A 12,806-nucleotide genomic window follows, 5' to 3' on the forward strand; every position below is an offset into this window, starting at 1 on the left:
TAGATTGAAAATTTTGTTTGGAAAGAATGTGTTGGCCATATTTATAAGTGACTTGCAAAAGTAAAATAAATAAAAAGTTACTATTATGCACAATAATATAATAAAACATCTTTATGATGTAGTATGAAAACAAATAAGCTATACATTAATATTATTAAAATGCTTACAATGTTAATTATAAATTATTATACGCAATAAGTTGTTAACTTTTATACTATATGTTTATCATTCAACTCCTTAGAATAACTCATTATTTCATCTAGCATGAAAAAAAAAATGTACAAAAGCTCAAAAAAATTCCAAGGAATTAATTTAAGACTATATATATATGTGTGGTTTTAGTCTTATAAATAAGTGAACTTAATTTAAGTAAAAAGAATTATGATTTTTATTCATTCAAAAATTGAAATTATGGTTTTAATTCTTTATAAAGTGAGCAAATTTTAGTTTTGATCTCCATAAAAATATTTATTAATTTTTTTCTTTCTAAAATTTAAAATTATTATTTTTTGTCCTAATATTTATTTCATGATAGATAAATAATATGTATATTAAAGATCTAGAAAAAAAATTTAGAGACGCTCAATTTTTTTGATAAACATGTAATCAAATTTAATATCATATAGATGGATACATCTTGTGTCCATTAATTGCATTTTTTCAAATATCTTATTTTATGTAAATCAAAAATATATTTAATCTTTTTTTTACTCAAAGGGTTAGGATGTTGAGAATCAAATCAAATAAAGTATAAGATTGAAGATCGGTTAAAAAAATAAAAAATCATAGAAAAATCAATGGTCATTGGTTTTTTTTTTATGTTTTAAATTATATTATTTCGATCCAATTCTTGGTTTGACGTGCAAAAACTGAATCAAATTAAACCAAAATGATCTAGTAATGTATTATTTTTAATAATTTGCTGGATATGATATGATATATGATTTGTAAATTATGTTTATTCTTTTAAAATGAAGCAAGTAATTGTACTTTATTGCAATTGATGATGCTTTATTTTATACATGACACAAGTCTTGACAATTGATTCTGAAATAAATCACAAAAGATTTGATCAACTTAGTTTTAATGAATTTCATGAATAATTTAAATGGAGTTAAACCGTACCCACAAACACCCTGTTAAGAAAAAATTGATTACAGAAGGAGAATTGGAGGACACACAATGCGTCGCCGTATCGAAGACATTTGTTGTTAAATAACGGTGGAAGTGAAACTGCGATCTCTCTCTCTCTTTCACTCTTTCTCCGAGAACAAAAAAAAAAAACGTGATTCGCTCTTCTCTTCGAATAAACCACAAAACCAACAAACGAGAAGAGGTAAGCAAATTCCACCCCTCTCCGATTCAATAATCCCTTTCGAATTCGATCTCTCATTTTCATCAATCTCTCTGTTCCAATTTTTATTTTCTTAATTTATTATAATGACTTAACTTTGTTATGTGATTGGAATGAAATTGTGATGGATCTGCGATTTAGGAGTGAGAGAAGATGGGGTTGTCGTTCACGAAGCTGTTCAGCAGGTTGTTTGCGAAGAAGGAAATGAGGATTCTGATGGTAGGTCTCGATGCTGCTGGTAAGACAACCATCTTGTACAAGCTCAAGCTTGGAGAAATCGTCACCACCATCCCCACCATCGGTATTTTCACTTTCCTTACTCTGTTACTGTTACTCCTCAATTTTCCTTTTTAATATATGTTCTAACGTAGTTATTATTGCGTTTTTTTTTTTAATTTTCTTTTACTTTGAATTATAATTATAATTATGTGGTAATGTAATAATAGTTGTAATTATTATAATTATAATTCAAACACGGCGGACTAAGATTCGAATGAATATCAACTAGGAGAGGTGCACACATTTAGCGTGTGACGACGGTGTTAGGAACAGGATTGTCTTTGAAGGAGGATAATTGTGTACATCGCACATCTGAAGTTTGTTATTCAGATTAGTGTAGTGATTGTGATTTTTGAATATGTGACAAGATGAACTCGTCACACGAATTGATGGATCCCCTGGGGGTGATAAAATTGTGTTGTTATTTTTCGTTATGGAAATCATACTTTCATAGGAATGTTAAAAACTAAGAGTGTGTTTGGATTAACGTTGGAGGGCTCCTAAACGCCTCTTTGTGCATTCCGAAGTACCAAAAGTAGAAGTAACTCCTTTGTTACTTTTGAAAGAACGTCAGTTACGTTGAATGTAATTGGTTCCCAAACACACTAAAAGTTTGCACATAATGAATACATGTGTGTGAAAGAGGGGTTGTTTCTTTCTAATGACATTTTTTTTTAAGAATAGTAATTGTGGCAATTCAGAGGAGGTGGAAGTTTCTGCTATATGCATGTAGGAGTCAATTTTTAATTATTGGTACATAGACAGTTAAATCAACAGAAATTACATTCTATTCTATGAAAATTTATTTTGGGAGGCATAAAAGTGTGACTAGTCTTTCACAGATTTCAATTGATCTGCTATATTGAATTATTTTTTTTCCACTTATTAATTAATTAATTTATATACTTTGATATTATTCATGACGGTGGAAATTTAAACTTTTTGAATTGGGTTTGATAAGCAGAATGTCCTCTTATGGTTGTACTTGTATAAATTAATGAGAATCACTTTTTTTCTCTGCAGGATTTAATGTTGAGACTGTGGAGTACAAGAACATCAGCTTCACTGTGTGGGATGTTGGTGGTCAGGACAAGGTAAAGCTGTTCTTCCTGTCTCTTTATATTTGTTTGTTCTTGTTGTAATTGTAGCTAAGAACAAGTAAAAGTCATGAACGGTTATGATTCTCAATCTTAAACTGTCTTTCATTTTCTAATCACTGTTTATGTCTGTGAGATGTTTTGGTTACTTATGTCAGATGTATTTTATTTAATTGTTACATCTTTATGATTTTTTTCTATTATAAGGGTTTATGCTTTTTTGGTAATGATTTTAGTTGCTATATTCAGATCCGTCCTCTGTGGAGGCATTATTTCCAGAACACTCAGGGTCTCATTTTTGTGGTTGATAGCAATGATAGGGATCGAGTGGTTGAGGCAAGGGATGAGTTGCACAGGATGTTGAATGAGGTATTTATAGCCATGTTACTTTCACCCACATATATCCTGATAACACCAGTGATAAATTGATAGAAATTTTATTAAATTGCACTGAAATACAAGAATTTATCATGCCCCAGAGTCATATGACTCTTACAGATAGTATTCTCTGTCCCGAATTTAGAATTGCAATGTACATAACTTCTGCATGACACTCTACTCCTGTATTAAACAAATACAATAACTGTCAATGGCATAACCGCCCCTATTACACCCGTTTCCATCGTATCCTTTGTTATCTATCTTTTTATGATTTTCATATTTTGTGTTTTTCGTGCTTCTCTTTCATGTCGTGCAGTGTAAGTCTTTTGAAAATCTTTTTAGGGGTAGAGGGAGTCTTATTGCTAAGTGTGTTAATTGGTCCATGCTTTTCTATATTTCCTTTTTTGCGGTAAGGCTAATATAGTTTTAGCCCATTATGAGCTGTGCATAGGAATAATTATCGTTTGACCTTGTGACATATAGTCTCCCCACAGGGCTGCTTCCCATTCCCAAGGTTTTGAATGTGTTCTAGTCCTAGGGGTACTTCAGTGGTTCAAACCCCCATTTATATTCTTTCTTTTCTGTATTGCTTTTTATTATTTGCTTTTGATCATATCTATCTAAAGCCCTAAGACTAGGCACACCAGCTCTTATTAAAAGTGATATAATCTTGAATGTTTACTATCTTGAAACTAACTTTTCCTCTCAATTTTGCTGCAAAGCCTGACAATTTGTTGTAGGGAATCTTCTTGTTTGGTAACCATATTAGTTTTTAATTTTCTTCAGGAGTGTTTATGTATTTTTTTAAATGTCGAAAGAGAAAATACCCAAAAAAGAAAAGGCATGAAAGGTTATTACATCATGCATTGATTTGGGATTTTTTTAATTATCATTTATGACCTTTGATAGAAACGTTGTAGACATGATGGATGTAATTGGAATTTGGAATGCTTGGGTGCACTACTGACTCATTTACCAAGATATTTTTTGTATTTTCTGCTTTTTTTTTGGAGTTCTCTTGTGATGTTTACTCATACTATGTACATGGGTTGTACAGACTCATTTTCACCGCATTTCCCTACTGATTTTTGTTATCAAAATTATTTCCTATTTTTTGCCCATGTAATGTGTTAAGAGTTAGTGTAAAAGGGAGGATAGTTTGTGATTGTCTTTATGGAATTACAGTAATTACAGAAAAAATTCCTACAATCTCTTTGTTCCAGATGTCTAATCCTAGACATGAGGAGGGTGTTGAGATATGGCTAAAGTAGAACTTGTAAAAAAAATGAACAATCCTCACCTCATGAGCTAGCTTTTGGGGTTGACGTATACCTAACCCAAATTCAAGATAATGTAAATAAGGATTTTGGGATTAAATGAGTGTATTGGAAATTTATAATGTTGGTGTTTGAATCTAAATGTTGATTTTGTTTCAGGATGAACTTAGAGATGCTGTTTTGCTTGTTTTTGCCAACAAGCAAGATCTTCCTAATGCAATGAATGCTGCAGAAATAACTGACAAGCTTGGACTTCATTCACTCCGTCAACGCCACTGGTATGGAGATCTGATATGAATCAAAATAAACTCTCAATTGATAAAAATGATGATTTGAAATTTCTTGCATATATGAGGGAACCTTCGGGGGTTATTCTGTAACTACAATGCTACATTAACTTCTACCGAAGAGACTTGCATTTCTGAGAAACCATTTTTCATTCAATGGCTTGATTTATTTCAGGTATATCCAAAGCACTTGTGCAACTTCTGGAGAGGGTCTCTATGAGGGTTTGGACTGGCTTTCTAACAACATTGCCAGCAAGGTAAGTCTTAATGCTGTAGTTCTAATTAAAATTAAAATGTTATTGTTAGGATGACTCCATTTGCATGATTTGTACTGTTTTCATGTATTTATATTAATATGACTGCCCTCCCTCCTGTGGTTAGGAAAAAATGTAGGACATGTTTAGGGTGCTTACTAGTTGTCAGCTTTTGGTTTTCAAATACAAATATGTCTGACTTAAAAAATAGAGTTGAATTGATTTTTATCTCTGTTTTAAAACACTTTTAGGTCTATTCAGTTCTTGTCTTTTAGCTTTTAAAAATTATTTTATAAAATAGTTATTAAAAATTAACTTTTAGATAATAGAATTGGGAGAAGATGAGAGTGTAAGGAAGAATACGAGTAATAGAAAATTGGAAGTAAAAAAGTTTTAGACTGAACAACTCTCTTCAAATAGTTAATAACATGATGTTATTTTAGATTTTATATTTGGTGACTTACCAATTTTTTCTGTTTTCTTAGGCATGAGACATTTGAAAAATTTTGGTCTTGTCTGGTGATTTCCTGCTGAGTATGGCGGTTCTTGGAGAAAGATGCTTATCCTTTCTTGTCAATGTTGTAATAGCAGAATGCTTGCTAGAAGTATTCTCTTCTTTTGTGTAACTTGGGTTTGTATGATTGCTTAAATTAGCTAATACTTTTAGCTATAATTGGAACTCTTGGACCCTCTTGTGCGTGCCTTGTTTGTGTTCATTTTGTTAGTTTGATTTTTGGTTGAATATTTCCGTGCGTTTTGTTCTTGGAGTGCTGGTTGGTGATGATAGTTGAATGAGGATTAGAAAATTGCGCCAGTTTTTGCTCTTGGGCCAAGAGTCACCTGTTCAAATATTGTCTTTGCGAAATTCCAGTTCAGATAGACTTGGTACCTGTTTGTTTTAAAGTTGAGCAGACCTAATTTTGATAGAATTGGTTAATTATTTATTGTGATTCAGATGTGTGTCTAAATTAATTATAGTAATAAAGTTTATATTGAAACATGTATTATGGTGTACAATTAGAGGATTTTTTTTGTTAAATATCAATTAGAGGATGAGAAAAAGTTGACATTTTAGAAATTAAGATGGGCAAAATTAGAAAAATATTGTGTAGTTCCTAACTTATAAGTCATAACTTATCATCAAAACCGATGGAAAGCATCCTATGCTTCTTTCTCTTTTAAATACGCATATGATTATTTTGAGACATATTAAAATAATTTATATGTATATCTTAATTTATACAAATCTTTATTTTATAAATTAAGAAAAGAAATAATTATATTATTGATCTTATTTATGTTGGCTAATAACCAAGACAACCGTAACTATTTTTCTTGAGATTTTGAGTTGGTTTAGTCTTTCATGTAACATTATCTTCTTTATATAAAGAAAAGAAAATAATTAAGTATTTTATTTTAAGTATCTTAGGATTCAATTTTTATCATGCACATGAAAAACAAAACTTGATATATACATCCTCAATGTATTATCAATGGATACAACTAACAATAAAATCACACATCATTAAAAAATTTAAACAAAAAAGAAATCATAAAATCAGCTTTGTAAGGATAAACGACATCAATTTACAACTTAACGTAATAATTTGTTATTATACTAGTAGAAAAAATCAACAGGGATCGAATCCGCCACTAAATAAAGAAAAATCTATCATTGAATTTGTTGGTGACAAAGTATGTGACAAACTAAAAGTCCTTCCAAAATTTGGCATAAAAAATACTTTAGTGAGGGATTTTTTTGGGCCATCACGTACAATCAATTGCAGAATTTATTCTTTCACATCTTATGAAAAAAATGAATAACTTTTATATGATTTTCCTTCGTTAAACATGACGGATGAAAATCCCTCACAAACTGTGAAGGTTTTTTTCGCATCACAGATAGCAATTAATCCTTTGCTATTTGCGACAAACTCAGTATCCCTCACAAATTGTGAAAATTTTTGGCCATTATAGATAACAACTAATCCTTCATTATATGTGACAAACTTTTTATCCCTCACAAATTGTGAAGAATTTTCCATCCCAAATTGTCGGTTTGTCACATTTAATCCTCCTTTATTTGTTGCAGGCGTATTATTTCTGTGGCAAATTTCTTTCCTCACAAATTAAGTAGTAAGTGTTTTATTTATTCATCTTCCCCAACCCTACCACTAGGTCAATCCAGTGTATAAATACTAAATTAGAATATTAAAATTAACTACAATATTTTTCTAACTATTATTTCTTATATTGGTTAAAAAAATTGTCTTGTAGGTTTGATTTGGTGTGTTTAGGAATGATTGGGAAGCTTAGGAACATATTTGGGATAGAGAGGAACCCAAATCGTGAAGTGTAGTTTTTGGCACAGGGCTTAAGCGAGAAAAGTTATGGCTTAAACAAGAATTCTAGCAAGCGAGAGTGCCTCTTGGGAGCCGAGTTGTCAGTTGAGCTTAAGCTGCAATCTTGCTTAAGTGAGAAAACTTCCAGCTTAAGCGAGAAATGATCCAAATAACATCTTTGGGGAACCTTTTAAGGGGACACTTGGAGAGTATAAAGGCTAGAGTTCTTTAGTTACTTCCTTTGCTTTTACCCTTGTATATCCATAAGTGCGTTTGGTGTTAAAATGTTAAATTGGTACATAATTATAAGGTAGTGATTAGACTATGACTGTTTTATCGAAGAAAACATTATCTTATATTATTGATGAGATGTTTATACTTGATGAGGTGAATATGTATTATGGTTAAGTTGATGATAAATGTTCTTGGTATATGGTGGATGCATAATCGATGCACAAAAATATACCAAATGTCATTGGTATGCAATGGGTGTATAGTTGGTGCACAAAAATATTTCTGTCATTAGAAATATGATGGGAGAATCATTGGTGTACAAAATATTCATTTGTTGTTGTATACGATGGGTGCATAGAATATGCCAAATATGTAAAAAACTCTATGGTGAGAGATTTTGTTATAATGATTGAAATATGAGAGATTTTTATAGGAGATGTTTAAAATGTGAATTATAATGTTTGTTGTTTTATGAAGACTAGTTAATGTTTGAATAATGATGTTGTGGCCAGTTTATGTCTATAAATGTATATATATATGAGGACATTTATATAAACTGAGTTTTGTTATAAAATTCTGGTTATTATATATCTTATTTTTGAAGTGTATAAAGTTTAGTTTTATTCTCTTTTCTTTGATTAGAATTTGTTTATGTTATATGTATGAATTAGTCCAACTTAGGATATTATATAACTAACTTTTAAAAAGACGTTATGCCTGATAGAGAGGGGATGTGAGCTCTAGTTGGACAATTTAGAAAAAAGAAAAGGTTATACACATTTTCATCTAACGTAAGAGTGAAGCGAGATTCTAGTGAGAGATCAAGAGTAAGAAAATGATATTTAGGTGTCTTAGGACACTAGTGGACTTAGAGATGGTCAATCTGATCAACTCTAGGTGTCTAAGTAAAGGTTAATGTATGGGCCAATGAGAAAGAAATGATAATGCGATGGAATAATAGTTATGAGATCGAATGTTTAAGAAAAGAAAATAAGCCATGAGAGTTAAGAGAAGCATCTATAGAATAGAGAGTCAATCTAAAGTCCTTTTAAAACACATTAAAATATTATGTTTCATCTCTTTTAGTTTCATGTTCTTTAACAGGTGAATGTGCTCAAAGAAAAACTTGGAGCATGATGATGCTTGCATGAAGAAATATGTTTATAGTTTTGTATCTCCCAATGCATGAGATTTAGTTTATGTTTAGGTACCTTTCTTATGTTTTGTAAGGCATATAAGTGCCAAGAACTTTATAATAGATTTGTTTATGTAATATAAGTTTAAGTTTTAGTTTTCATGTAATAAACTCTTATATTAGGGTATGTTTTAAAAATTTAATAAGAAGGCAAAAGGTACTTGATACTACCTCTATTTTTATATATAAGATATTTTTCACTTTATTATTTGCCTTTTTTTATAAGACTCTTTTAAAAGTTTAATGTTTTGATTATTCTTATCCTATAATATCCTTAATTAATTACAATATTCTCTTTTCAAAAATTAATTACTTCTTGGTAAAAAACAATTAAGTGGAGAGATAAATAAAAAATAATTTTGAAAGAAGAGTATAAATAATTGACAAATTTAATATGATTAACTAAATTAATCATTTTTTTAAAAAGTCTTTTTATATAAGAACAAAGGTAATATCTTTTAGGATATTAAAAAAAAAAACCGTGAGTATTTACCCCTTGAGAAGCTAATATATCTGCACATGTATTGTCTTCATGGTAAATGTGATCAAGTAAAAAAAAATCATATATTGTTAGTCACAGCTATACAATGTATTATGTTGCCATATATTTGTAAGCCTCTAACGTAGAAGAGACTCATTTTTAAGGCAGAAACAACAAGGAATCACATTCTAACCAAAAGATGGCTCCACCCTTTTCAATATCCAACATAGCTCCTACCAGTTTTGCATAGAGAGCATTCTAGATTCCTAAATGAGAAGAAAAACCTCCTATAAAATCAGCCTTGCTATTGCGAAAAATGCTTGCACATGCTGCCAGATCAAGAGAGCCTTTCGATGCACCCACAATGTTACATTTAGTAGATATGATCTACCTGATCTGAACCCATAAATTTTGAAATAAAATTATTCAATTAGAAGTTATTGAATAATGTCAATATTATTTGATTCTTTTCCAAATAATATATATAAATTGTGAATTCATCCACGCTGGTGAAGGAAACATGATCAGAGACTACGCACCTCACCGTCGCGAGAAACAACGAGCTGAACCAGAGGAGAAAGGAACGAAGAGTACAATTAATCATAGTAACCACGTTAAAACGTGAGGAATCAGATGTAATTTTTCTAAAATGACGTGTGTGATTTCCATCCTCAACTTACCCTAATGAACTAAAAAAATCTTCAACTAGTCTAAATATTAAACAACAGAATATTTTCTCATTACTTTTTGGCTTAAATATATACTTTATCGTTGAATTTAAGTTACTTTTGTTTTTTTTTCCAAATTTAAATTTACTTTTTTTTTAAAATCCGTTAATTTCTAAAATGTTCTTTTAAGTCACTCTTGTAATTAAAAAACTTGTCTCAGATTATGTATCTAAATCTTCAAAAATCAATTAAGAGAGATTGAAAAATATTTTTCAAATTTAAAAAACTAAAAAAATAAATTTAGATTTGAAGAACTAAAAACAAAAATACTCAAATTTAAGGGAAAAAAACATATATAAACCCTAAAGTTTTAGATAACAATGGTATAGTTAGTGTCTCATATGATTTGTCAATCAATTTTGATCGCATATTTATCTATAATAGTAGAAAAAATCCTGAACTAAATAACCTTTTAGTGCTGACCGGTGATATTATTATCGTCAATTTCTATATAATAATTTAAGTTTGGATATTTTTTTAAAACTTTTTTTTTATTATTATCGTCAAATGCATAGAGTAAACACAATCATTTAATTATATAAATTTAAACCACTCTGTTCTATTCTTTCGATGAAACAAATTAATATAAAAATAATACTTAATTTAAATTTAAATATAATAATATTACTATAAAAATAATATTATAGAGACAATAGGATTTTTAGCATTTAAAATAAAATAATTTTTAATTTGAATTTAATAATAATAATAATAATAATAATATACGCATGAAAATCAACACCTACCACTCACATTATAAAAATACACATTTTCATTAACTTTTCTTTAAAAAAAGTTTGAAATGATTAAAAATGAATTATTTTCAATTTAACATGTTTTTTTTCTTCTAAATTTAAGATAAATCAAATCAATCTAAACACGTATGAATATGACACTGTCGTTAACTTGGTATGTACCAATCCACAGCAGGTGGCTTATCTTGGTAGCTACTACTATAGATGACAAATATAAAAGCCTTACTTAGCCACAAAATATGTGTGGTTGGGATGGGTTCTTGCGAGTTCACTTTAGCTCTCTCACATGTGAGTCGTAATTAAGGTCCCTAAATAAAGTAGACATTCCAAAGTCCCAATAGTTTTCTAGCCACTAATCCCATGTTATCTTCTTCTTTAAGCACTTAACGTTTTAGAAAGGAATCAACAACATTTCCAACTAAAGCAACCACATAATGGTCTCTTCTGTAGTGTTGCTGGACTCTTATGCCTATAAGGGAATCCAAATTTTAATGCCTGGATCAAAGAGATTTCTTTAGCATACACGAACTTTGGACCCATTGAAAACACTCATTTTAATTTCTATAAGTTTCTTTGTTATAATTAAGAGTTTAATGACTATATACAGATAATATAAAATAATTTTACACTATTATTTTATTATAAATTATCATATGTATGATTTTTTATGTAATTATTATAAAAATCAACAAATTTTTCATAAATAATGAATTGTAATTGAATAATTATATAAAATTATTTTATAATGTCAATATATATTTCTTGTTCTCTATTAATTAGTAACATGAATCAATATCAAGTTTGTTTATTGGAAAAAAATTTGAGCTTTATTCAATCTATCTAATCTACTTATGATTTATCTATTTTCTAATTTCCATAATAAACAAAACTAGAATTGCTTCTTAAAATTAATAATTTTCAAAATTGTATATTTAACAAATAATTATATAATTTTTACTATAAAGTATTCCTTAGAGCAATGGAGGTGGAGTGTGTTGGATCATGGTGACGGGTGCACTCAAATATATCAAGACCCATAACATGGATTTGCCAAAGGAGCAATGCTTTTATGCAACTTTCCTTGGTGTCTGAACTGAAAAATGCTAGTTGGCCGGTGAGAAAAATTAAAGAAGATGACACATTGATTTGATCATATAATGAATCTAGTGGTTCACTTGATTTAAGTTAGGAAGTGGTCACTTTAACTAAATAACTATATTTATTTTAGTCTAAACCATGGATCATGATGCAACATCCTTTCTTTTAGGGTCACATCCTTATTGTACTTTTCCTTCATTCATTAAAAATATTGATTACCACTATAAGCAATCCCGACCACATTTTATTAATTGCTTTTGATTATATTCTAGTTGATTTTGTCGATTTCCTTCTGTGCTTCCAAAAACAAAACAAAAATATGTACGTCCTTAATGAATTTTTGGTTCATGGAAAGAACTAGAGCTAATGAAAATTGGTTAGGGTATTTTGTATTATTTAGATATTCTAAAATTTAAATTAATTTATAAATATAAAATAAATAAAATAAAATAATAGATAATCTATTATTAATAATTAATATTTTATTTTTTCATATAAAAAACTAAGAGGTAAAACTTCTAAAATGGAGGAAGAAAATAAAGAAAATTTATTTGAATAAATAAATATAATTTATTGATATGGTGTCAAAATGAAAAAAATATATATATAAATTGAGTTTAATTAATATTACGATAATCCTAAAATGTTTCATATACAAAATATATATTTTAAATATAATATAGCATATTAAGATTCAAAATTTAAATAAATTAAAATTAATTAAATTCAAATAGTAGTTCTTAAAATGAACAAACATTATAAATAAAAGAAGACTTACTATTCTAATTGTCACCTATTATTAGTTTCCATATCTCAATTTTCTCTCTCTTTAGTTTCCATATCTCAAAAACTTGGAATCATTATTTTTAGATCTTATTGTCACGTGACACTCATTAACTAGTTGTGTCAACCAAAGGTTAAGTTACTATTCTAATTATCACCTATTATTATATGGTACCATGTCAAACATATGACACTTGTAATTATTTTTTTAGATTCATAAAATTAATGTTATCTATTTACATTAAAATGAACATTAAAGAC

The 12,806-nt window shown here is 28.9% G+C and overlaps 1 protein-coding gene across 1 annotated transcript; it reads left to right on the top strand.

Annotated features, from left to right (window-relative positions):
- The first annotated feature begins 1,170 nt into the window (after nucleotides 1–1,170).
- LOC114411673 (ADP-ribosylation factor) lies at nucleotides 1,171–5,832 on the top strand. Its single transcript, XM_028375321.1, has 7 exons — nucleotides 1,171–1,336; nucleotides 1,496–1,655; nucleotides 2,657–2,727; nucleotides 2,980–3,099; nucleotides 4,548–4,666; nucleotides 4,851–4,932; nucleotides 5,415–5,832. The coding sequence occupies exons 2-7, from the start codon at nucleotides 1,508–1,510 to the stop codon at nucleotides 5,418–5,420; spliced, it is 546 nt and encodes a 181-aa protein (XP_028231122.1). The 5' UTR covers nucleotides 1,171–1,336; nucleotides 1,496–1,507; the 3' UTR covers nucleotides 5,421–5,832.
- The last annotated feature ends 6,974 nt before the right edge of the window (nucleotides 5,833–12,806 follow it).

The sequence above is a fragment of the Glycine soja genome, chromosome 5, assembly GCF_004193775.1.
Source record: "Glycine soja cultivar W05 chromosome 5, ASM419377v2, whole genome shotgun sequence".
Classification (NCBI taxonomy): Eukaryota; Viridiplantae; Streptophyta; class Magnoliopsida; order Fabales; family Fabaceae; genus Glycine; species Glycine soja.

Excerpts from the sequence above, each read along its gene's own strand:
- LOC114411673 (XM_028375321.1), top strand. The coding sequence starts at position 1,508 with ATGGGGTTGTCGTTCACGAAGCTGTTCAGCAGGTTGTTTGCGAAGAAG. Across the intron at positions 2,728-2,979 it reads ATGTTGGTGGTCAGGACAAG|ATCCGTCCTCTGTGGAGGCA; the intron begins GTAAAGCTGTTC and ends TGCTATATTCAG. Across the intron at positions 4,667-4,850 it reads TCACTCCGTCAACGCCACTG|GTATATCCAAAGCACTTGTG; the intron begins GTATGGAGATCT and ends GATTTATTTCAG.